Source organism: Nyctereutes procyonoides, unplaced genomic scaffold, assembly GCF_905146905.1.
Source record: "Nyctereutes procyonoides isolate TBG_1078 unplaced genomic scaffold, NYPRO_anot_genome, whole genome shotgun sequence".
In the NCBI taxonomy this organism is placed as follows: domain Eukaryota; kingdom Metazoa; phylum Chordata; class Mammalia; order Carnivora; family Canidae; genus Nyctereutes; species Nyctereutes procyonoides.
Window position 1 is genome coordinate 287,165 of NW_026575126.1, and position 24,876 is coordinate 312,040.

Genomic DNA, 24,876 nt, shown 5'->3' on the forward strand with positions numbered 1-24,876 from the left:
CCCGGGAGTGTCCGCGGCCCCGGGAGGACCCCACGACAATCTGCCCGAGGGACGCCTGCCCCATTGCGTCCGAGGGGCCGGTCCTCCTGGGTCAGGGCTCAGCTCCGCCACGGGCCCCCGACGGGAAGGTCCTGTCTCCTCTCAAGATCCCCGCTGGTTCCACCAAGGTGCCAACCACGCAGGCTTGCGGAGAACCAGACCGCTCTGAATCCCAAGCGCCTGGCCGCCACGGCTACGGCTGCGCCTTCTCACGACCCGTACAAGCGACGTAGAAACGTCTCCCGGGCTAGTGGCAAGACCACGTCGCCAACTCTTGGCAAGGAAACGAGAGGAGGCCTCAAGAGGCCAGCGGCTTAGCGGACGGAGCCTGCTGTCCTACCCGCCACGGCCTGGTACTCGTGAGCGGCCCTGCCCCGCGACGTTCTCGTTCTCTCCCGAGCACGACAGCAAGAACAGCTTCTCACACGCGGTGTCTCCGTGCAGCCGTCTGTCGCCAGGGACAAACGTCGTGCAGATTCTCCCCCGTAAGGTGAAGACGCCGGGAAGAGGTGAGCCACCCTCCTCTGGGGCTTGCACCCCGCACGCCCCACGCGCTAGTTCCCACAGCGACGCTGCGCAGCACCCTCACCGCTACCCACGCAGAAACGGAGGCTTTCGGAGCAACTGGCCTGCCCGGGGCCCGCGCGGCCGGAGGTCCTGAGTGGTGCATGTGGGGCTGGGCAGCCGGAGCTTTGCTCCCAGCCCTTGGGCCACACACGTGGCCTCTGCAACCCAAAGTCACATCGTTTGCTACGAAGGACTTACGAGCTTTGCAAAATACTTTTTTACAGCAGGAAGCTGCACATACTTTGATTTTTTTCCCCTCCGATTCCTATTTGATCCTCCCCCCCCCAAAAAAAAATGTTGGAGAATTGGACTATTTTTTTCCAAGGCTCTGAGGACATTTCAGGAATCAGGGCAACAGTCAAAAGCAAATAATGGTAAAAGCTGCTACTTGCCGAGTGTAGACCGTGTGGCAGGCCACTGTGAATGCCCGCGCCGACGCTTCCCCTAACGCCGCCCGCTTCCGGGCACCTGGCATTACCCTCACCCAACAAATGAGGAGATGGAGGCTCAGAGACTCTGCCCGACGTGTCTGGGTTGCTAAGGAAGCTGCGGCCTCCGCCTCCCGCCCACACCCGCGCCTCCGGGCCGCACAGCGGGCACACACACCAGGTGTCCCGGGTCGCGCCTGTCTACGCCACCTGAACGGCCAAGCAGAGAGCCCTCCGTCCCCCGAGGCCAAGGTGAGGCCCCAGGCGGGAATGGTGGGGGGTGCGGGGGGGGGCCTGCCCGCCTGGGGTTCCCGCGTCATCGGGGCACGAGCGAGCACACACACTGCAAGCCTTCACTTCTCAGAGTCGTGCAACCCCCACGAGGCGCGGCAAGTCAGCTCTCGGAGCCAGAGAAACCGCGTCAGGGTCACGAGCACCAGAAATGGTGGCTGGTGGCTGAGCGTGGAGTTTCCAGGTCCTTGCCGCCGGCACGATGGGAGGGAAGCCTTCCCGGAGGCAGGTCAAGGGCTTCTGGGACCTCAGAGGTGGGGGTCGGGGGAAGCGGCCTGCACCTGGGATCTCTGCCCCAGGCAGATGTGCGGCCTGGGGTGCACGCGCACCTCCCACCCCCATGATGGGAACATGACGGGGGGGGGCAGGCTGGGCTCTGGAAGCAGCGCCTTCCCAGCAATCCCCCCGCTCCCCGTTCCCTGAGGATCGGGGTGAGACACCTGGGCGGGAGGAAGGGGCAGGGAGCGTGCGGGGCTGGGCAGGGAGCGTGCGGCGCTGGCCCGGGTTTCCAGGAGGACCTAAGGCTGCTTTGGGGGGCGCTGAAGAGGAGCTCCTGGCCCCGGCTGGGGGTAGCAGTTAATCTGACAAGATGCTAAAGTGGAAGTTTCCACTCCAGCATCAAGAGTCCACAGATGGGAAATTCCAGAACAAGGGGCCAGACCACAATGTGGAAATTTCAAGGAAGCTGACCTCGCGGGCTCCAAGATCATGAGGAGGACGCCCAACCGGGTTCGGGGCAGCGGAACGCCACGGAGGTGTCTGTGGGGCAGATTCCTTACAGGGCTCAGACCCCCCCCCAGCCCCCCCCCGACGGTGACGGGCAGACGGCTGGCCCTTCATTTCAAGCCTCAGGGAAGGGGTTTCACAAGCAACACCTGCAAGGCCCGGTTGGGGTCCCCCAGGTGCGGACCCTGGAGGAACAGAAGGCCACTCAGGGGTGGCTGCCCAGCCCCCCTCTGGGAGCTGAAGCCCCGGGAACCCTGGGCTCCAGGAATGCCGGCCTGTCTCCCTGAATCAGGCTCCATCCAAAGGGCTGAATCCCGCCTGAGGCTGCGGGAACGTGTGTGGAGGCCCGAAGCTGCCGGCTGACGTCACAGCTAGCAGGAGACGTGCCTGAGTTCTGGGAGATCCAACGGAAAGTTCCAGAGGGAGTCCTTGAGAAAGCCACGGAAGCCAGCAGGACAGAGAGAGACCCGGAGGACCCGGAGCCAGGCGGGACGGCAGCAGTCAGCTTCACGCAGGGAGGCCCGACGCGGGCAGGGCTGGAGCGGGCAGGGCTGGAGCACGGGGAGGCCCCTCCCCGCAGGATGGCGGGCGTCTTCTCTCCGGTGAAGGCCGACTGCTGTGGGCCACACTGAGCACTTCCAGCTTCCAGAGGAAATGCGCATGTCTGCCGTGTGTCACCTAAAGGGGCCACGGGACTCCTCACTGCCTAAGAGCAACCAGAAGAGTCATGGGCTTGACCGAGTTTTGAAGAGGAAATGGGGGCAAGACACACTCCACTGCGTAGACTTTGAAGGAACAGTGAGAGACAGACTCAGCTGGGGGCTCAGGAGGTCGAGTGTCCGACTCTTGAGTTCAGCTCGGGTCATGATCTCAGGTCATGAGATGGAGCCTCGAGTCAGGTTCTGTGCTCTGGGTGGAGTCAGCTTGAGATTCTCTCCCTCTCTCCTGCTGTTCCTCCCCTAGCTCATGCTCATTCTAAATAAATAAATAAAATCTTAAAAAAAAAAAAAAGAACCACACACAACAAAGAATACAGCTGCATCCTGTTAGGTCTCCTAGGTCACGTGTGTAACCTGGCGGGCCAGCAGGGGCCAGGGACTTCACAGATGCGACCTGGGCCAGGCCCCCTAACAGCTCCAGGAGGCACATGTTCTCTCCCCATTGCTAGCTGGGGAAGCTATGGCTCAGAGAGGTTAGGCACCACTCTGAGTCGCACAGGTCAGTGAGTAAAGCAGTAGCCTGGACTCCACCTCAAGTCTGACACTTAATCCTGAACCCTTTTTTAAGATTTTATTTATTTATTCATGAGACAGAGAGAGAGAGGCAGAGACACAGGCAGAGGGAGGAGCAGGCTCCATGCAGGGAGCCCAAGGTGGGACTCGATCCCGGGTCTCCAGGATCAGGCCCTGGGCCGAAGGTGGCGCTAAACCGCTGAGCCACCCGGGCTGTCCCCCTGAACCCTTTTTATTCCCGCAGATGAGTGGTTTCCAGCAGACAGTGGTGGCTGAAGCAGGGCAGGAACCTGGGGCCTGCCCAGCCTTCCCTCGTCCCGAAGCTGGAACACCAAGGAGCAGAGCTTGAAAACCACTGAGCTGCATGATCTGAGCAGTGTCTTCCAACCCTGGGTTCCCAGGATCCGCTCATCTGTCTGGAAGGTGGACCCAAAGCAGCAGACGTGGGGAAGAGGGAAAATCCAGAGTCTGTATCCTGTGTTCCCAGAGACGCGGCCGGCAGGAGCCGGTTCTAGCCGGCGCTCCGGGACAGGCCCAGGGCTCACAGAAGTAGTGTCGTGTCTGCACACAAGTAGTTCAGAGAGCGCAGGCGACGCACCTAGCACAGAGCCTGGCACCAGGGTAGCACTTCAGCAGGTGGCAACTAGGCCTGCAGTCTGCATCTATGCCTGAAACCTCAGCCCGCAGTTCAGTGCCACGTGCTCAGCCGCTGACATCACTGCGTCCATCCCACAGGGAACTACGTCTCTCACGGGCACTAAGCTTTACCAGTCGAGCCAAGACCAGAAACGAATGTGTAAGATCACGCGGGCCGAACGCACGACGACGTAAGCAAGCCTGAGCAATGGTTTTTAAACAGCCGGGGACCACAGGGTCCTCTGAGAAGAGGAAATACGATCCCTTTTCCCAGAAAACAAAACAAAACGTAGGTACGGTTCTGTCAACGATCGTAGAAGCCCGTTCACTGATTCGTTCAAGGCCTGCAGACCCCGAGACCCCATCGCTCCTCCACGCCAGCGGTCACGCCCTAGGTTCTGGGGGACGCAAGGAGACCGCGGCCCGAGGCCGCCTACCTGACCCCACGGTGGGGGGCGGGGTCGCCCACCCTCACGCCTCCGCGTGCTCGCTGTCACTACCCTGGTCAGGCGACCAGCCCCCGGCACCTGCGACCGGCAGCTGATGGATCGGATCAGAAGCCGGATCTAACTGTGAGCTTTCCAGGTCAGTGGCCACCCCCGCCCCCACCCCCACCCCCGCCCGAATTCCTCAATCAGCGGACTCTGGTACCTAGAGGTTTTATCTGCGTGGCATGCTCGTGGCATGCTCGGTCTTTCCTCCTCCTTCTCGTAACGAAATTCTTCCTTTTGTCGTAGGGACCTCACTGCGCGCGGCTCTGGCGGGATGTACCCTCACGAGGGCCACGGGAACACATGACGCTGCTCAGTGTCTTGTACGTTCTTCTGGCCGAGCTGAGCCAGGCAGGGAAGCCAACCCGAGCCGGTCCAGACGCCTCCTTGATGCTGTTGTCAGAACAACGGCCAGACACGCAGGCTCTCTTCACTAGGATCCAGAGCCGCGGGGGTGACCCACACGTAGCTCGACGGCTACCCCCCCGGGGTCAAGCTGACGGCACTGGGCTGAGCCGACGGATGCAGAGCATGGAAGGTAATGACCTCACGATGGCCTCTGAGCTCCTGGATATGGCCATACCTGAAGCCCGCTCCAGCCATCCTGACCGTGAAGTCAAGCCACTGGTTTAAGCTGGATTTCTGTTACTTGCAAACCAAACCACAACAATAATAAAACAACAACTAAGCCGGAGCCAAGTGAAAATAAAGCTCAAAAGGAAGTCCCCGTTTCTGGGTGCACTTGGGGAATTGCGGGCTGCTCTCTGACAGCGATCCTACTGGATTAAGGGCTTCTCATCCTGTGGTGTTTCTATAAAAAGTCTAGGCTTTGCTTAGTCTCCCATGACCCTCTGCCCCTGACGGTTCTTCTTACCGACGCTGCCGCCAACCAGACCCCACTCCTTGCCATAAGCATCAAAGCTTCTGACCGGAAGAAGAAAGTCGCCGGGGTGGACAACAGTAACCCAGGCTGGCCCAGGTTAAACCAACACTCACAGGTGGTGAGAGCCTCAGGCCGCCCCGGTTCTCGCCGGAACATTCCAGCATCAGGAACGGCCTAGAGCCAGGGGGCTCCAAGCAGGAGAAATACCTGTGGAGCCAGGGGACGAGGCCGCTGCAAATTCCCTGTGCCCAGGGCAGGGCTGGGTCCGGCTGTGGACCTGGAGGTGACCCGGGACGAGAGAAACAGCTCACGGGTCCCTTCAGAAGTTGCCTATTGCTCTTCATGACAGGGGCAGTGGGGCAAGTCCGACTCCTGCACCAATCGGGGTCCACAGCCAGATGCCTAGGCTCGGCGTCAGAGCCCTGACGGGGTGGAGAGCATCGTGGGGGTGGGGGCGGGGGTGTGGGCATGGGGGGTGGGGGAGGGTGGGGCATGGGGAAGGGGTGGGGTAGGGGGTAGGGGCAGGAGTGGAGGTGGGGGTGGGCATGGGGGTGGGGGTGGGGATGGGGTGGGAGTAGGGGAAGGTGTGGGGGTGGGGTGAGGGTGGGCATGGGCGCGTGGAGGAGGTGGAGCATGGTGAAGGGGTGGAGGTGGGGCATAGGGAAGGGTAGGGTGGGCGTGGGGGTAGGGAAGGGGAAGGGGTAGGGGTGGGGCATGGGGGCGTGGAGGAGGTGGGGCATGGGGAAGGGGTGGGGTGGACATGGGGGTGGGGATGGGGAAGGGGTGGGGGTGGGGCATTGGGAAGGGGTGGGAGTGGGCATGGGGGCGGGGATGGGGTGAGCGTCCTGGAGGGGGTGGGGGCCAGATGGGGGTAGGGGAGGGGGCTGGGCATGCAGGTGGGGTGTGGGGTATGGGCATAGGGGCGTGGAGGAGGGTGGGCCATGGGGAAGGGGTGGTGTGGGAGTGGAGGTGGGGAGCAGGGGTGGGGCTAGGAGTGGAGGTGGGAGTGGGCATGAGGGCGGGGGGTAGGGAGGGTATGGGGCAGGGTGGGGGTGGGCATGGTGGTGGGGATGGGAAGGGAAGGGGGAGGGTGTGGGGGCGGGGTGGGGTTGGGAGTAGGGGAGGGTATGGGGGTGGAGTGGGGGTAGGCATGGGGGTGAGGGCAGTGTGGGCGTGGGGGCATGGAGGAGGGTGGAGCATGGGAAGGGGTGGGGTGGGCGTGGAGGTGTGGAGGTGGGGGTGGAGGGCCCCTCTGGCCTGCCCCCCCCTCCCCCCCCCCCCCCCCCCCCCCGCCCCTTTGAGCACCGCCGGCGGCTCTCCCTTCCCAAGTCCTCCCGTCTGCGGGACCCTGTACTCGACTCGACGTTGGGACCAACCAGGAACTTCCCTTCTCAGGGACGGACAGTTTTAAGCAGATATTTTGAAAGAGGAGAAAAGCACCCGAGGGACTGACCCGCTAGTGGTGTGAGGCGGTCGAGCTGCTACAGATGCGACCGACGCGACGGCCTTGGCGTGGACGTGGAGGAATCTCACGGAAGGCAGCACAGTGCCGGGCGCAGTCGGACGCAAAACAGGCAGCCCAACCAGCAGGCGCTGCGGCCTCTGCTGCTCTGCTTGGTCCCGCTGGGACGACCACGCGACTACCCACTGCCCTTCCTCCCCCAGAGCTAGGCCCACGGCCACGAAGGACCTGCCCCTCTCTCCACACCGGCCGGCCGCAGCCCCACCACTGATTAATGCACTTTAATTATCTTTTACGGTTTGTAAAACACGGGCACGTACATCAGCCTTTAGACTTGGCAGGCCACAATTCAAACATTATTCCCATTTCACAGGTGGAGAAACTGAGGCTCAGGTAGGTGGGGCTCATACGAGCCCAGAGGTAGCAGGCCAGGGCTCAAGCAGTCTCACATGAGTCTCTCCTTCTTTCCACAGCAAGTGGCTGCAGACTCAGAGCAATCCCGGGAGCCCGTGCTCCCGGGCTCCTCCCTGCACCTGATGATGGGAACGGCCCCGGGGCGGGCCAGGAGCTGGTATCTGAACAGGTGCCTCACGCGACCACAACCAAGAGCGGCGTCCACGTGCCTTCCTGCTTGACGGAGGGCCTCTGCCCTCAGCCGCCGCGCGGCACTGCAAGGACGGCCTGGACGCCGCGGCCGTGAGGTTGTCCGGGACCGCGGCGTGACGGCCATCCCACACCGGCCTGTTCGGGGGTAAAGACAACGCCGACGGAGCAGCAGGGGAAGCAGACTGGCCAAGGCCGAGACAACGAACCATACAACGGGGTCGGAGCGGGGCAGGCCCCAGACGGCAGGGACAGGCAGGGACGGCCACGTCGCGGAGGACGGGAAGCTCTAGCGGCCTCGCACATGGAAGGGATTCCAAGCAGGGAAAGGGGCGACAGCATGGGGCGTCCTCGGGAGAAATGGCGAACGGGCCAGCCCGACTGAAATTAAAGGACCAGTGGGAGGTGAGCAGGAGAGGAGGCGGGGTGAAGGGTGCGGGTGGAGGAGCAGGGCCGCTGCCGTGGGAGGTCCCAGGCACGGGTGGCCCCTGAGCAACGGGGTGACAGCCTGGAGGTCGGGCTGAGGCATGAGCAACACGGCAGGGAGTGGGGGGCAGCCTGGTGGTGGCAGGAGCTGCTCACCTCAGGGGCTGCTCACCTGGGCTGCCAGGGCCCCCCCATCTGGCCGCGGAGGGAGGCCTGTGGGCTACGGGATGGGCATGGCTGGGGGCCTCACTCCACGCCCTGTGGTCCTCGGGGGACTCAAGGGCACCACAAGCGATCCTGCAGCCGCTCTACTAACAGGCTGATCCCGTATCTGCAGCCTCGCGGGGGTGTTTCTGGCAGTTTATCTCGGGCTGGTTTCTCACGCGGCAGAAGCTGACTGCTCCACGCTGCACGGAACGGCACGACCGCGGCGTCCGGGAGGGAGGCCACGTCACCGTCCCGACCGTACAGGCAGCTTTCTGGCACTGGTACCGGTTACGTCACCACAGCGACAGGTGCAAAGACGGAGGGGGGGAGACACGGCAGCCAGAAGCCGGTATGTCGGCTGTGAGCCAGGGTCCGTCCAGCACCGCGCGAGCCACTGCTGCCTCCCTGGCTGGACGGGCACGTTGCTTTGGGCACTGCCTGAACCAGCGCACCATCGACGGGGGCCTCACAATAGTCTCTTTATAAAAATTTTTTTAAAAAAGAGGTTTTATTTTAGTAGCGGTTGGCGAGTAATCACAGATCTTTTCCCTGACCGCGTCCCTAGCAGAGGAACACGGATCCGTGTGGGTTTTTAAGGCCTGGAGACATCGCGAATCGTTTCCGAGGCAGAAAGAAAGTGTGAATAAACAGACGCCGGAGCGGAGCGCCGGGCCGGGGGGTCTGGCCTGGAGGTGGCAGCGTCCTTTCAACGGTCACCCTGTGCGAGAAACGAAAGCGGACTCACCGGTCGGACGTGCTGTGGGCCACCGTCGCCTTCAGGCGGGAAGCGGGGACGAACCTGAAAGAGTCAAGCGAACACAGTGAGGCAGGTGGGCGCGGGGGTGGGCGCAGCCCGGTGCTCCCGGGTGCAGCCTCTGCTGGCTCCTAACGGGCGACGGGGTATCTTGGCTTACGTGGCCCCGAGCCCTGGGCAGGCGGCATCCTGTGCCCGGCCCCGAGGGTGCTGGCATCGCCCGCGGTAGCGTTCCCGGCCGGACCCCGACGTGAGCGGAACGCGCCTTCCTCGCCTCGTTCCCTGAGCCTGTCCTGCCAGGACCAAGCCGCCGGGTGGAAGCCCCAAGGGTGATGTGGAGGCCGCCCGGGTGCAGACAAGGGTCTGCACCTCTGGGTCACGGGCGAGGGTGCGCCGGGGGCAGTGCTGCTCCACGGAGGCGAGACGCGAGCCCCACACGCGCTTTCACACTCCCGAGTAACCCCACGGGAAGGGCAAACCCCAGGGTGCTCACTGCATCCACGCGGGCGATGAGGTTTTGTTGGGTAACGAACGTAAACGCCACTAAGGAGCCATTTCAGTGTTTCATTCCGAGCAGGTCGGCTCGGGACTGAGGGCGGCCGCACGTCAAGGGGTACGGCCTGCCATGCGCAGGGAGACCCCCCCGGCCGCCGGGGCAAGGCACGCGCACACGGAGGCTGCATCGTCTGCTCCCCTGCCCTGGGACACATCAGCACCCCCCTCGCGGCGTCATCCTGCTGGGACGTCACGGGGCTCGCGGTGTCCACGCAGCACTAGGTACCCAGGAACCCTCGCTAGCAGCTCGCCCCTGCCAGTCCTCGTGCTGCCCTGACAAGCTGAGCGGACGTCCGCTCCCGTTCATGACGACACGGAGGCTCCGGGAGGTGAAGAGCTGGCCCAAGGCTCCACGATGCTCACCACACCTCGGGGGCGCCTGTTCGTGAGGCCTTTATTTTAAAGGATTTATTTCAGCAAGAGCGAGCGTGCACAGGGGTGGGATGGAGGGAGAGGGGGAATCTTGAGCAGACTCCCGGGGAGACGAGCCCAACAGGGCTGGGCCCCACGGCCCCAGCCCCCCGCCCCCCGCGCGGAGGCCACGGCTGGGAGGGCTGGGAGGCCAATCCACCGTGCGGCCTTACCTCCGGGCTCCCAATAGGCGAAGGACCTGAAATCGGACGCTTACTTCCACTTAGGAGTGGGCAGCCCGGGACCCAAGGCCGCACCCGTGACACGTGGCAGGTGCCAGCGGTGCCGGCGGGTTGTGCTGGCGGCTGGGGCCGGGCCGAGGTCTGGGGCAGCCGGCAGGGGCAGGCAAGGCCACCCAGGGCGCCGTCACCTGGGGTCCCAGGCTGAGCCCGGAAGTCCTTCGGCGGCTTCCTCGAGCTTCTGCACCAGGTCCCGCCTCCTCAGCCCCCAGGGGCCCGGGGGCTCTCGGTCGCCGCCACCTGTAAGGCCAGACCTGCCCGCACGCCCAGGGGCCGCTGCCTCACTCGCTCGTGCCTTGCGTGTCCTGCTGTCACGCACTCGCCTCCCTCCTGCACTGGCCGCCCCGTAGGTCACCTTCGCTAGGAAGCCCCCGAAGCCCTCGGTGGCTCAGGGACGGCGCTGTGCCGCAGCGGCCAGCACTCACCGGGCTCCGCGGAGAAGTCCATCGGGCCCTAGTCCACGCGCTTCCGCTCCCCCAGCCTGCTCAGCGGCTGCACGGGGTGGGTCCTCCCGTGCCCACTCAGCGGGTGAGCAAACCGAGGCACACGGGTCAGCAGCCCGCGGCCACCCGGGCCGTCGGTGCCGAGCCAGGCCGGGCACAGAACCACCGGGGCAGGAGCGTCCTTGGGCGGGAAGCACGTTGTGACGTCAGCAACTCCGCGCAGCCAGTGTGTGTGGGGCTGGCATCGTCCTTGGCCCGGCCAGGCCCGTCTCGCCTCCGACAACTCCCCGCTCCCCTCCGAAGCCTCGGCTGGCCGTGACCCAGGAGAGCCGGAGAACACACAGTCTTCTTAGAAACACGACATTCAAGGGGAAAAAAAGACACAAAATCCCTTTTCTTCAGGTCTACTTGGTCTCAAAGACTCGGTGGGTGTGTTCCAAACAGAAGTCTCTGTGGCTGGTCTCCTTTTGCCGTGGGGCGGCAGCTTGTCCGCTCCACCCTGCAGGTCACGACAGGTGACCTTGGAGGACGCTCCTCTGCTTCCCCAGCAGGAGGCAGACGAGACTTGCAAGACGCGGGACATCAGGGGCGCTGGGGGGAGAGCGTCCTTGGGCTCACGGCAGGGGCGGCCCCGCGAGAGCTCGCAGCTGCACGCACACGGCTCTGACACCCACCCCACGGCCTCGCCGCAGACAGGAGGCCACACCGCCCATGCACGGGCGCCAGCGTGGTCTCCGTCACGACGACTGCGCCGGGACTCTTCCTGAGAAGAGGCGTTCACTGAGCATAAACCACGTCCTGGGCACAGCTGCACGGTGGGAGACATGGCTGTGAACGAGGGGATGAGGCTCCCGACACCGGGCCTGGCACTGCGACAGAGCCAGGGGACACATGGGCACCCAGACGAGTCCCTACAGGCGCCTGACATGGAGCAGGTCCCGAGGACGCTTCCACGTAAACACGGGAGCAGCGGGACCGACTGAAGAGCTTCGCAGTGTGTCGGGCGGCTGCGTGGACGGGCCTGAGGGCTGCGTGGATAAACGGGCCGGGGCGGCCACCTGCGGGGCCGTGCGCTTGTCCAGGGACACACGGCGCAGGCCAGTGAGGGTGCTCAGGGCAGGGGACCCGCTGACGAAGCAGCTGTGAGGGACGAGGGAGACGACGGGTGTAGACGACACTGCAACACCACGGCTCTGGCTCCAGCGACCGGTAGCTTCTGTGGGGGAGGAGCAGGCTGTGGGGGGACGGACACCGGGAATCCCGACCTGGCCGACGCGCAGGGGGCTCGGGGCCAAGGTGTCCGAGTCTGGCTCCAGGCTCAGACCACGGGTGTCCTGGGACCGGGCCACGCCTGGAGCCCCTCACTCTGGGGTGAGTGCTCGCAGACGCTCTCCCTGCCCCCCGCCCCTCCCCCCGGTGTACTTGCTCCCTCTCCCTCAAGTAGAACATCTTCATTTTACGAGAACAGGACACGGATGGGACCCTGTTCACTTGGAGAGACGCAGGTGAGCGTCGGGGGCACGCAGGCTCTGGGACGGCTCTGTCCACGGCAACGGCGGCGGCTCTCGGCGCATCCCACCCAAAGCGGCTGGAAACTCCTCCCCTGGTCCCGGGGCCAGAGTGCAGGTGAGTGAGCACACGGGACGCGGTTACTGGGCCGCACGTAAGGAGCTGCGCCCTAGGGGCACCCACTGGCTCTGGTCACGACCCCACGGACCCGGGATGGCCAAGCGCGCAGGCTCCCCGCACCCTGGGGACGCTGCTCCTTCCTCGGCCCTGCCCGTGTCCTCAGCTGCGCTCTCGCATCTTCCCGACAATTCCGCTCGCTGGGACTTGCCCAGAATGCCCGTGACACCTTGCTATGCTCCCGGCGCCACCAGATACTTGCTGCAATCGTGAAATACGGGCCTCTAGCCCCGGGACACCTGGGAACAGCCGGTGGATCCTGATCGCATTGGTTTCCACGCACGACACAGCCTGGAGGGAGCGGGACGATCACGGGGTCCGTGGGCCCGGCTCCCAGCTGTCTTCACTGCCTGCAGCCCCCAGCGAGTCACATAACCAATGGGTGCCTCCGTCTCCCCGTGTGCAGAATGCAGAGTGACCCGGGGGCTCCGCGGACGTGTCCAGCTCTCCTCTGGTGCTCCGTACTCACGCCGGCTCTGGTTCCACTTGCGAATCCCGACACGACGCCATCTCAGGGGGCAAAATGGGCACGAGGGCCCTCAGAGCCCACAGACGGTGCTACCGCAGGCATGTGCCCCACGAGGCGTACACCCGTGTCTGGAGGCACCAGGAGTGAGGGCGGTGCCCCTGCCCACCAGCCGTAACCCGGGGAGAGCCGGGCATGGGAAGCCACGCCCCCAGTGAAGGCACCGGGGCCGCATGTCCCCAGCTCCTTGGCAAGTAACACGGGGACGTAGCCTGGTGACACCAGAGCCACGGAGAAGCGCTCAAAACACACTCATGACTCCCACCTTGCCAACCCCTCTGTGGTGACACAGAACAGCCGGAGAAGCAACTGGAAGGTCACGCTCCACCGATGTTGCCCGTCTTCCCACTGCAAGGGCAGCGACGCTGCTTCACACGCGGCTCCGCAGCGACAGCTTCAGCGGGGCCGGGAGCACCACTGGGCTCGTGCTCAGGTCCCCACGGCCACGGACACCGAGGCCAGGTACACGCTGCTGGCAGGAACCCAAGGAAAGCTCTGGAATCACGAGACCTGGACTGAACGTCCCTCCTGCACCGGTGAGGGGCGAGTCCCTGAGCAATTAGGCTCTGAGCCTCGACTCCACAGTGTGACGATACCTTTCGCACATGGGGGCTGTAAGACAAAAAGGGGGAGGGACGCCCGGGGGCTCCGCGTTGGAGCGTCTGCCTCGGGCCCAGGGCGTGACCCGGGGGTCCCAGGATCGAGTCCTGCGTTGGGCTCCCCGCAGGGCACCTGCTTCTCCCTCTGCCCGTGCCTCTGCCTCTCTCTCTGCCTCTCTCAGGAATAAATACATAAAATCTTAAAAGGAAAAGAATAAAAAGGGAGAATGTTGGCCTAATGCCACTAGGACCGGCTCCATAAATGAGGACTATTTCTTCCATTTTATCTTAAATATTTAAATGTGTGTTGCTACACAGGTTCATCACGGTTAAGGGGCCTAATAACAGTCCTTCGTGCCGAAAAGTCCCAATTCATTATATCACTCCCCTAAACACGCGAAATATGTAGATTGTTGTCAGTTTTCATTATTATAAATAGGGCTACACTGGGCACGTTCATGTTCATGCTTCACCTTTTTGCTTCATTCCTTTACCTCGTGTCCCCAGCTTCCCTGAATTCCTTACGGTAGAGTTAAGAGTTTCTTTTTTCAATAGGGCTTTTGCTGGCGTGCAACGATGCCACCCACAAAGTGACGGGCCTTGAGGCTCTGCACACACAGCGGCGCTCCTCACGCCGTCTCAATCTGCGTTTCTGATTAGCGAATATGAACATTCCCCCCTTTACTGAGGAAGTAAGTTCCTATGTTTTGCTTATTCGTGTCGCGGGATCTTGACGTTTTTGTCATGGGTTGGAGTGAGCTCCTTAGAGCTCCCGACGGCGCAGAGCTCGTGTTTGCATTTGCCGTAAATACCCTCCCGGTTCTCTGAAGCTCGGGAGAGCCCCCTTCGCATCTGCACAGCATCTGAATGAATGACCGGCCGCGGCCGTGGCCGCAGTGACTGTCGAGCCGTGGCGGTGCTTCCCGGCGAAGTGCCGGCCGCGTGATCGCCCTTCCAAGTCCACCCGCACCCGCCGGGACGTGCTCAGCCACCCCGTGAGGGCGCGGAGGGGACGGCGGCTCCCACTGCGTCCCCGGGGGGCCAGGTGCCTCAGCCGCGGCCGGGAGACGGCCAAGACCGGACGCGGCCAGAGGAGCCAAATAAAGACACGCGTGTTTGTGCAAAATGGCTCATCATCCAAAGCACCGCCTGCATCACCTCCTGCCGCCGGGCCTTTGCACAGAGCCTCGGAGAGCCGTGCGCCTCACCGGGGCCCTGCGGCAATGCCGGCATCTTCTCTTTAGCTTCGCTGGGGGTACAAGGGACATGAAAACTGCAGGGCATCGAGTGCCTGCCGCGCGGCCCGTGACCTCGGGGCGGGGTGGGGGCAGGTAAGTCCTGCTTTTCCAGGGAGTTTCACTGACACCAAACGGTGCTAATCAACTCCAGTCAACAGGTTTTACGCTTGGCCTGACCTTGGTCACCTCAGAGCTGAGTCTACCGGCTTCCCCGCGGCCCCTGCCCCGGTGGCCACTTTCCCGCTTCTGCGAGTTGGGTCTGTTCCGTCTGGGGGTTGGACTCCGCGTATCCATGACGCCGCGTGTGTTTGCCTCACAAGGAACGCTGGTGTAGTTTTAGGGAATCCACCCAAAGCCCGTATGCTGTTAAAACAACCCCAATAACTCAGACCTAAGGGAAGTGTCGCTTCCTTATGCTTTGTTCGGACCCAGCGTAAGCACCGCGCCCCTTGCCAGCATCCCCTCCCTCTCGGGCTTCTTGAATTCCCACGCCGCTCTCGCTGTCGACCTCCCGCACCGGTACGTGGGCATGTTCCACCCCCTCCGCTGGAGGAGCGGGTCTCCGGGCCGTGGCCGATGTGCGCTTGCACGTCCCGAAGAGCCCAGGCGCCTGCTCCGCCCCCGGCGCCTCACGGAGACTCCCTCAAGCACCTGCCACGGTTGCAAGACAGTGTTTAAAAAAAAAAATACAGTTTGGTTAAAACTCAGAGCCGTGAAGGCCGCAGTGACTGCGCTTTCCGCTGCACCGCTCCCTGTCCCGCCGCCGCGAGGAGTCCCGACGCATCCCTGGGCCAGAGGCCGGTGTTGGCTGAACGATGCCAAACCGTGGTGAAGAGCGTCCGGCAACGCCCGCGGCCTTGCACGCATCTGTGCAATGCCGCCGCCGCACCGGCCGTGCTTCCACTCGCAGCTTCCGACGGAACGGCCTCCTCACAGGTCCACGGCGTGCGCACACACGCCCGGCTACGGGAGGCCTGGCTCAGCCCTTGGGAAAAACGCAGATAAAAATACGGAACATCTGTTTCCCTAATAGCATGAAAATTCACAGGAAACGATTAACATCCGCTGGGGAGAAAGAAAAACAGCCTGGATCGAATTATAAACCGACACAGCCGAAATGCACAGCGAAGCCTGCGAGCCACCGCCTCCTCGGAACGGAGGGGAGGATTCTGCACCGAAACTCGTCCCAGTGGATATTTTTTTTATTCCGCGTACGTACAAACAGAAAGCCGTGTGCCTCCGTCTGGGGGATGGGCTCGGCGCCTGCGCCCCCGCCGACGCTCCCGTGACCCCGCAGCCCGGCTCGGTGCCCGGTGTATTTTCACGGCGGGCTCAGCGCCTCGCCCAAGGGAAACCCGGCTAGGCTGGCGACATGGTCCTCCTGCGGCCTCTGGGGCGGCTTCGGGCTCCCGAGGGGGCGGTCGGCCGGCGGTCGGCAGGGCCCCCACGGCCCAAGCAAGGGACAGGAGGGGGTGGGCCCTTCACCATCCTGCCCCTCACGAGCCTTTCCCACCTACTCCGAGCCTGGCAACGTGGAAAGCGCTGCCGAGAGGACAGAGACCAACACAGGCTCCTTCCTCCCGGAGCCCACGGTACGTCACGCCCGACGGGGCAGTGAGAGCTCCAGCACACGGCGTGGAACTGTCGTAAGGACGAGGAGTCCGGGGGCGCAGAGGGCAGTGGCGATTCCAGTGTGGGGTGAGCATGGCAGGCTTCCCGGAGGAAGCAGTATTGACGCTAACCTGGGAAGGACTCCAGGCTTAACCAGAAGATCCAAGCAGGGAGGCATGAGCGAGGCAGGAGAAATGACTGTGCCCATGCCCCAGGGGGAGGGAGGCCCCGGAGGGATGGAGGCCCTGGGGTCAATGCCCCAGATGGATGGAGGCCCAGAGGGAGGGAGGCCCTGGAGGGAGGGAGGGAGGCCCAGAAGGAGGGAGGTCCCAGAGGAAGGGAGGCCCCAGGGGGAGGAGGCCTCAGAGGGATGGAGGCCCTGGAGGGATGGAGGCCCTGGGGTCAATGCCCTAGAGGGTGGAGGCCTGGAGGGAGGGAAGGAGGGAGGCCCCAGGGTCAATGTCCCAGAGGGAGGCCCCAGGGGGAGGGAGGCCCTGAGGTCAATGCCCCAGAGGGATGGAGGCCCCAGAGGAAGGGAGGCCCCAGGGGAGGAGGCCTCAGAGGGATGGAGGCCCTGGAGGGATGGAGGCCCTGGGGTCAATGCCCTAGAGGGTGGAGGCCTGGAGGGAGGGAAGGAGGCCAGAAGGAGGGAGGCCCCAGAGGGAGGGACACCCTGGGGTCAATGCCCAGAGGTATGGAGGCATGGAGGGAGTGAGGCCCCAAGGTCAATGTCCCAGAGGGAGGTTCCAGGGGGAGGGAGGCCCTGGAGGGAGGGAAGTCCCAGAGGGAGGGAGGCCCCAGGGTCAATGTCCCAGAGGGAGGAGGCCCAGAACGGAGGGAGGCCTGGAGGGAGGAGGCTCCAGGGGAGGGAAACTCCAGAGGTACAAAGGCCCTGGGGCCAATGTCCCAGAGGGAGGGAAGCCCGGAGGAAGGGACACCCCGAGCACCCGCATCCACACCCAGCGCCACCTGGGCTACGCAGCCTGGAGGGCCGGCAAGCAGGGCGCCCGGGCGGAGGGTCCCACTGTCTGCGGGCGCTGCCTCTGAGCCCCAGGGTCACGGATGGTGCCCGCGGCGTTGTGAACGTCAAGCGTCTGCTGAGCGTAGACCCTCCCCGTCGGCAGATGGCTGTTCTGGGAAGGCAGGGCCCCAGGGTCCTCCGGGTCCCCGGCTGGGTTCTGCCCCCTCTGGCCTTCAGAGGTGCACGTCCGTTGGCAGCCCCTCGCCGCGCCCAGGGCTCCCGGCCTGCCTTCTGCTCATCTTCCCACGGATGCTGCGCCCAGACCCCAAACGCAACGACGGCCACAACCAGACTGGGGACAGCTGTCTACACGGCTGCCTCCGGGGCGCCCCACCCAACCCTGTTCACCTGTGGCTTCCCTCTGCCTCCCGCCCGTCCCGCGGGTCCACCTGCAGGTGTCGGCCGCCCTCCCTCCAGGCGCCCCCGGATCCAGCCCCTCTGGGCACCTCCCCCAAGCCCCAGGCTGGGCTGCAGCACCCCGCGGGGGGCCCGGGCTTCGGCCCTGCCCCACCCCCATGCCCACCTGCCGTCCCTCAGCAGGGAGCATGTCACCGTGACCTCACGGCCTCGAGCGTGACGGAGCTGTGGGGACAGACTCAGTGGGACACGCGGGCCCCTGCCAGCTCCTTGCACACGCTGGGCCTTCCGGCGGCTCCTTGGGCACCTGCCAGGGGCTGTGCCTCCCCCACACGTCCCACCTACCAGGATGCGCCAAGCAGGGGGCGCCGGGGACGTCCTCCTCCTGCCTGCTGGCATCTTCCTGGGGCAGTGAGGCCCACCCTGCCGACCCGGTCTCTCCCTGTCGCCCTGTCGCTCGCTCTGAATCCCGCCCCGTCCCTCGCCTGTGCCCGGCCTCGGGGGCCAGCCCGCTGGCATCTGCCTGCCGGGTGCTTCTCCTCCTCTGACGGCCGCTGCACCTGGACGTCCGGGGCTGTGGGACACACACGAGACACCCCTGAGCTCTAACCACTGGGGAGCGAGTCCCCGAGGGCCGGCTCCAGGCACGGCCAATGCCCACCACGGGGACGTCAGGCGAAGGCCGACTTGGAGGCACGTCCTTACAGGCCAAGGTCCTGAGGTCCGCGCACGGGACCCCACTGAACCCTTTGGAAGGTGGGTGGGGGGCGTCCAAAGAGGAAATGGTGGGGGTGATCGCGAGGCATTTTGTCGTCCAAGCCAAAACCCCCACAAAAACTCGTTCTTTTCTCTGTGACCTCGGATCTGGATTGCTAGGTCGTGTGCGTGGCGTGACCCCGCGAGCCAGGATCAGCCGAACCCTAGCGACCATGGGAGTGTCGCCGCCAGCCCCCCCGCGGCCTCTTCAGGCCCCATCCTCTCGCCCTCGCTCCGCTTGGCTGGGGAAGGATTTCGCCGACCGTCCTTTGGCCGCCGTCCACGCAGGGCGTCTGGCAAGTCCGGGCTGCGGCATCTCAGAGGCCTGGAGCTGACGCTAGAGAGCGGTTCCCTGTCGTGGCTCTTACTGCTGTTTCCTTCTGTCAGTCAAAACAAATGAAAAAAAAAAAAAAGAAAACCCCTCCATACGCACCACAAGGTCACGCGCAGCCACAAAAACGCGCCACCCAGCTTAAAACCAACGGTCTCAACACCTGAGCTGGGGGCCTCGTATAAATAAATCACCTCCACCAAGCCTGCCCTTCTGCCTTTTTTTTTTTTTTTTTTTTTTACTTTTTCAGTTAACTTGTGTGATGTGTGGCTGGCACGCGGGCTGCTGCCCGTCCACACAGCCTCAGCACGGCCCTGCTGACGGAGGCCTGGTTTGCTCGGGTGGAGATGCAGGGCCCAGCGAAGGGCCTGGGCTCGGGCAGCAGGGGCCCTGCCAACCCAGCGAAGCCTGAGGATGCTGGGGAAGGACTTTGCCTCCTCATCAGAGACGGAAGCAGCCTGGCAGGTGCCTCTCGGGTTCCCAACCTTGAAAGTGGTCACGAGGCTCAGAACCGTGACGATCATTCGCTGGCCGCCAAAAAGTCTACATTTTAAACTCAACACAGAGTAAATCAAAGGAACGGAGGCAGCAGAGATCCTTGGTGGCAAATGGCAGAAGCAGCTGCCTCCTCCACACTTTCTGAAGGCCTGGGGAAATAAGCCCCTACTGGTGAGGGCCACAGTGAGTCACGCTTTGTCATTTATAGCTTTTAATATACAGGAGATGACAAGGGAGAGGAGTTTTTTTGTTTAAGATTTTATTTAATTGACACAGAGCGAACACAAGCAGGGAGAGCAGCAGGCGGAGGGAGAAGCAGGCTTCCCACGGAGCAAGAAGCCCAAGGCGGGGCTCAGGGACAGGACCCTGGGATCCTCACCTGAGCCGAAGGCAGATGCTTAACCAACTGAGCCACACAGGCGCCCCAACAGAGACACTTGTGGATTCTTAATGTGGTTTCCTTTAATTTAGAGGTGAGAAAATCTGCTCAACAAACCTCAAGGTAATAGGGCAGATATAGCCTGCTGCTGATATATTATTTATTACAGAGGACCTCAAGTCCTTCTCTTTTTTTTTAAAGAATTATTTATTTATTTATTCATGAAACACACACACACACAGAGAGAGAGAGAGAGAGAGAGAGAGAGAGAGAGAGAGGCAGAGACACAGGCAGAGGGAGAAACAGGCCCCACGCAAGGAGCCCGATGTGGGACTCAATCCCGGGTCTCCAGGATCACACCCTGGGCTGCAGGCGGCGCTAAACTGCTGCGCCACTGGGGCTGCCCCTCAAGTCCTTCTCAATCCACAGTGACTGCTCCATCTATCCAACCATCCCTCCATCCCTCCATCCATCACTCCATCTAATCATCCATCCATCCATCCATCATCCATCCAATCATCCATCCATCCCTCCCTCCATCCCTCCATCCATCCATCCAATCATCCATCCATCCCTCCCTCCATCCCTCCATCCATCCATCTAATCATCCCTCCATCCATCCATCCATCCATCCATCCATCATCCATCCATCCATCCATCCAATCATCCCTCCATCCATCCATCCATCCATCCATCCATCCATCCAATCATCCATCCATCATCCATCCATCCAATCATCCATCCATCCCTCCATCCATCCAATCATCCATCCATCCATCTAATCATCCATCCATCCCTCCATCCATCCAATCATCCATCCATCCCTCTGTCCATCCATCTAATCATCCATCCCTCCATCCATCCATCTAATCATCCCTCCATCCCTCCATCCATCCATCCGCCCATCCATATAATCATCCATCCATCTAATCATCCATCCATCCAACCATCCCTCCATCCATCCATCCAACCATCCCTCCATCATTCATCCATCATCCATCCATCCATCTTCTATTCTGCCAACAACCATCTGCTGAGCCCCCTACCCTGGACTGGGCACTAGAAATACACACAGTTCAAAGGACAGAAACTACTATACCCAATTTAGAGATAAGGATACTGAGGTTCAGAAGGCTTAACTGTTTCCCCCAAAACCACAAGTCTACAAGTAACAGAATTAAGAGTCAAATGCAGGACTCCCTGGATCCAGAGGCTCGTGCTTTCACTACACCGTACAGCTTCAAACCCAGCCATCGCTTTGTCAGCCTAATTTAGAAAGAACAAAAACTGTATTGATGTTTTAATCTGCAATTTTTACTACCACCACCCTACCATCTGCTACCCTGCACTACATCTAGACATTTTGCCTCACGAAGACCAAATGCCCATTGTGCACCTGGAAGTCTGACCGACACCGTGTTTACGGGATGGCAACGTCACCACGATGACGTCTGCCCCCGCCGCATTCATCTCCAACCCGCTGGCTGCTCTATGCACCATCGGCTGGGGACCAGGGCCTAGTGGTCTCTGGCCCACGACAGGTCCTCTCTCCATATCTGCTAATTAAATGAAGAAAAATAAGCCAAAGACTAAGATGCTGTCTCAGGGAATCCTGAATGCCAGTTCTGAAGACTCTTAGCTTAATGAGTTGGTATCACTTCCAAGACCTTGGCAGAGACTGCCCTTCCAGAAGGTGCAAAATAAGTTGCTGACTGAGCAATCTGCACATGATGATCACAGCAAATATGTTCTTGTGAAACCCTGGAAACAACCCAAATGTCCAGCGCTTGGATAGAAAGTTAAACCGACGGCTACTTATCAGCCCAGGGGATTATTTTGTTGCCATTACAAGGAGAAAGATGTGGGGTGTGAGGACACAGGAAAAGAGCAACATGAACCAAGGTTACGTGCAAAAGCAGATCAGCAAAGAGGATGTTACACTGATCCCAACGACGCAAAAATACACAGATGGACGGACCCAGGCGTTGGAACGTGACTCTACACTCCTAAGGATGGTTCTTAGGAGCCCAGGGGAAGCTCAGAATCTAACAAGTCACTTGCAAACTGGCTTTTCTCTCTTACCACTCGACCTCCACAGACCCCCTTAGGATCAATATGACAGAACTCTCACATGCTCAGAAGTGAACGCGTGACCCGTTTGGAAAACGTGCCTTCTCGGTGCCTATGATGAAAATAAACGCCCTACTGATAAAGGGCATCCATTTATCCGCCAAGCTCAGCATATACATTGTGCTCAGTGCCCCAGACCACGTGAGGATGAATGCCCCGTGTGTGGGTATGTGTGTGAAAAGCACAATACGTGACACTTTCCAAGCTGCACATCAGATAACCCGGTCTGCTGTGCAGGGACAATCACTCCTTGCCGAGACTGGCACACCCGGGATGCTTTCTGCGTCAGGCCTGCCCTTCTACACCCTTTCCTCGGCTGACTCCGGCTTCTTCCAGAAATTTCTGACCTGATAAAAACACAAAAAGTCCGGCTCACAAGGAAAACTTCCAAAATTCCTTTTCTACTCATACTCCACTTGTCCAGCCACTGAGATGCAGGTCCTTGAAAGGCAGGGACCCCCTACCCGTCGACACTTGGCTGCAAGGTGGAAATGCCATCCCACGAGGTATCACCAGGGACACGACACGCACAGAAAGCGAGTCCTAGTGCGCGTCCGGCACTTGGATGCGTCGGCAGTGGAGGCAGCACGAAGCCCTGAGTTAAGCTGACTGTGAGCAAACACGACTCCTGCATGAATAACACACACCTGAGACCTAACGCTCCACGCCTGACACCTCAAAAAGCCCAACCAGGAGGGTGCGGCCGAAAGAAAAGGGGCCCCTTGCCAGGGAAGTCCTGACTTGGAGCAAATCCTCGACCGGTCCCATTGAGCGGACTCCCAGTAACACGCTTCACACCCTGGCTGGAGAGGCTCTGACCTAGAAAACGGGGTGGGAGACGGAGGGAATCCGGAGGAGGCCGGATCCGGTCGTGCCCCTAAGGTGGGCCCAGGGTGCCCAGCAAGGCACCCCTTCCCCCGTGCCCAGGCCTTCAGGGGAGGGAGCTGGCCGGGCTCTGCAGCTCCTGCAGTGGGCTGGGGTGGCCCCCCCCCCGGTGACCAGCGCCCCCCCAGCACCGCAGGGTCTCCCCGCAGCCTCCTCCAGCTTCCCTGATTCAATTGCTCTCTCCCGGGCCGGCTGCCCTCCCGCTTCTTGGAGGTTTTCTAAGACTATTTTAGAGTGAGGGACACATGGAGGGGGGACACACGTGGGGTGGGGAGAGAATCCCCCACGACTGGGTGCTGAGCACGAGCCCAGGTGGGGCCGGGGCACATGATGCACCCCGAGGTCCTTCTGCAGCCCGGCTACCTGTGCCCGGCGGCCCCTCCCCTGCCGGGGGCCGCTCCCCTCATCCTCTCCCAGCCCCGACGCGGCTCCCAGCCACGCTGCCGCCCTGGCCACCCGCCGCAGCCAGGCCCCACTGACGCATCTCCTCCGAGCCACCTCCCCGGCGGACAGCCCATTGCCCTCCTGCGCGGCAAGGCCCCGTGTGGGGACTCTAGAGGGACCCCAACCCTCAGGCCTAGGTGTCCAGCAAGCTGTGTGGATACACAGACGCTGTGAGCCGCAGGACAGGCTCATGGAGACCAAAAGGGGGGGCAGGTCATGAAGCGGAGGGCAGGGTCGCTCGCTGCGGTGGCTCCTGTCATGCGTTTGGCGTGAGCCGCGGCCTCCCCAGGTTCTGCTGACGGGGGCCACCCGAGGGCCTCTCTGGGATGGCGTCCAGGCCGCAGATGGGAAGGCCCCGGGCGACAATCCCTGCGCTGGCCATGCCTTGTGTGCAAATCCCCACAAAGGACCCCAGGAGGCCCACAGCACCCACACGCGGGTCTGGCGCTGCCGCAGGGTCCGGGACGCCCGGCGCACGAGGCCACCTCGGGGCCACTGGGCCGTGGCCGACAGAGGCGCGGGTCCAAGCCACGCTAGTCAGGGTCATGCCGACCGGGCCGTCTGGCCAGGTGTCCTGGAGGGGCTCCGTGGGGCAGGTGGCAGGGACGCGGCCTCTGGGGGGCTCAGCCTCCGGGGACGGCCCTGCTGGGCCCCAACGCGCTGACACCACGGAGGCGGAGCACGTGTCTACAGTGGCTTCGTCCTCCTGGTCCTCCAGCCAGTCTGCAGTGCCGAGTCCAGAGCCACCGACGGGCAGGGCCGGCGTCCCTGGAGGCCGCTAGGTCTCCCGGTGAGCGCCGCCAGCCAGAACCTCCCACCTACGGTCCTCCTGGAGCAGCTCCCGAACCTCCTGGTCTTCGGGCCCTCTCCACGCCTCCAAGTTGAAGCCCGCCAACGGCTCCTGCACGTTGGCCTCAACCTACCGATGAATTTACTACCAGAGGCCAAAACAGAAGTCTGAAAAATACTCACTGACGCGTTCAAAATAACTGGTAAATCCTTGAGGTCTCACCCAAACTGACGTTGAATGAAAAATCGTTTTCTAGAACAAAACAAAAAATTCCGCGAGGCAGCGAGACTCACGCGGCCGTCGACCTGCCCGAAGCCAGGTCTGCGGTCTCCAGCGGGGCCACCGACTCCCATCCCGGCCTCTGCCCGCGTCCTGGGGACGCTAGAGCCGAGGAGGCCCAACCTGAGGCCGGGACACGCGGAGCACATGCGGCCGCCTTCCGTGACGTCACGCCGAACCTCCGCAAGGGACAAGCCCCCAGGTGGGCCCGAGCCCTTTGCATCACCCTTCACACTCGCTGTGTTCACACCCACCGGCCTGGGGTGCTTTTGAACACGACTGTTCCTCGCACGGGGCCCTGAGACACGTGGCCTTGCAGAGCCACCCAGGCCCCCGCGTGCGGACACGGCGTCGCCCGGCCTCGGGAGCGCTGATGTCCCCGGGAGGCCGTGGGGGAAGCTCCTGGTGCAGCGGGGGGCAGTCAGGCTTTCGCACCAACCCACTCGCTTCACATTTACAATTTTTGCCTGAAAGCTAGGACTTTATCGCGGGTGACAAACACCGACAGCTGCTTCTCCCGGAGCGTCAGCCGGGCTTCGTTCTGTCTCGAGAAACTGCCCGACCAAACCTCCAGGTCTGACCTGTCCGCGTCCGCCCATCAGACCTTCTTTCAACCAGAAACGGGGTCGGCTCCGCGGGCAGGCCCACGCCCCCCAGGTCGCACCAGGGGCGGCCCTCGAGACCGTCAGCTGTTCTCAGAGGAGCTCGATCCACCCAGAACCTGGAAACAGGTGCCCTCAAGGCTTGAGGCTTAACAAAGCTGATACTTTCTACTGCTTCAAGGACACAATGTGTCCAAACGGCTTTTTTTTTTTTAAGCGGTGAGCGTGGGGCGGTGAGGAATGCGGGTCACGAGCACTCGGGGAGCCACCGCCGCGGTCACGACGAGGCACCACGCTTGGCCACACGCTTCTGCGTCATCGCAAAGATCAACAGAACAAACACGTCAAAGA

The 24,876-nt window shown here is 62.3% G+C and overlaps 2 protein-coding genes across 2 annotated transcripts in view; one reads left to right on the top strand and one right to left on the bottom strand.

The window, feature by feature from the left end:
• Positions 1–24,876, bottom strand: part of GNG12 (G protein subunit gamma 12) — an 82,242-nt gene that overhangs the window by 39,008 nt on the left and 18,358 nt on the right. Inside the window, exon 2 of the mRNA XM_055339616.1 lies at positions 8,737–8,790. The gene's annotated coding sequence lies outside the window, so the exon portion shown is untranslated. The remainder of the gene's footprint in view (positions 1–8,736; positions 8,791–24,876) is intronic.
• Positions 4,714–8,730, top strand: LOC129519294 (uncharacterized). Its single transcript, XM_055339668.1, has 3 exons — positions 4,714–4,948; positions 7,683–7,763; positions 8,122–8,730. Exons 1-3 carry the CDS (start codon positions 4,714–4,716, stop codon positions 8,475–8,477), a joined length of 672 nt encoding a protein of 223 aa, XP_055195643.1. The 3' UTR covers positions 8,478–8,730.

Coding starts and splice junctions, on each gene's coding strand:
- LOC129519294 (XM_055339668.1), top strand. CDS start 4,714: ATGACGCTGCTCAGTGTCTTGTACGTTCTTCTGGCCGAGCTGAGCCAG. Junction 4,949..7,682: donor ACGGATGCAGAGCATGGAAG/GTAATGACCTCA, acceptor GATTCCAAGCAG/GGAAAGGGGCGACAGCATGG. Junction 7,764..8,121: donor AATTAAAGGACCAGTGGGAG/GTGAGCAGGAGA, acceptor CCGTATCTGCAG/CCTCGCGGGGGTGTTTCTGG.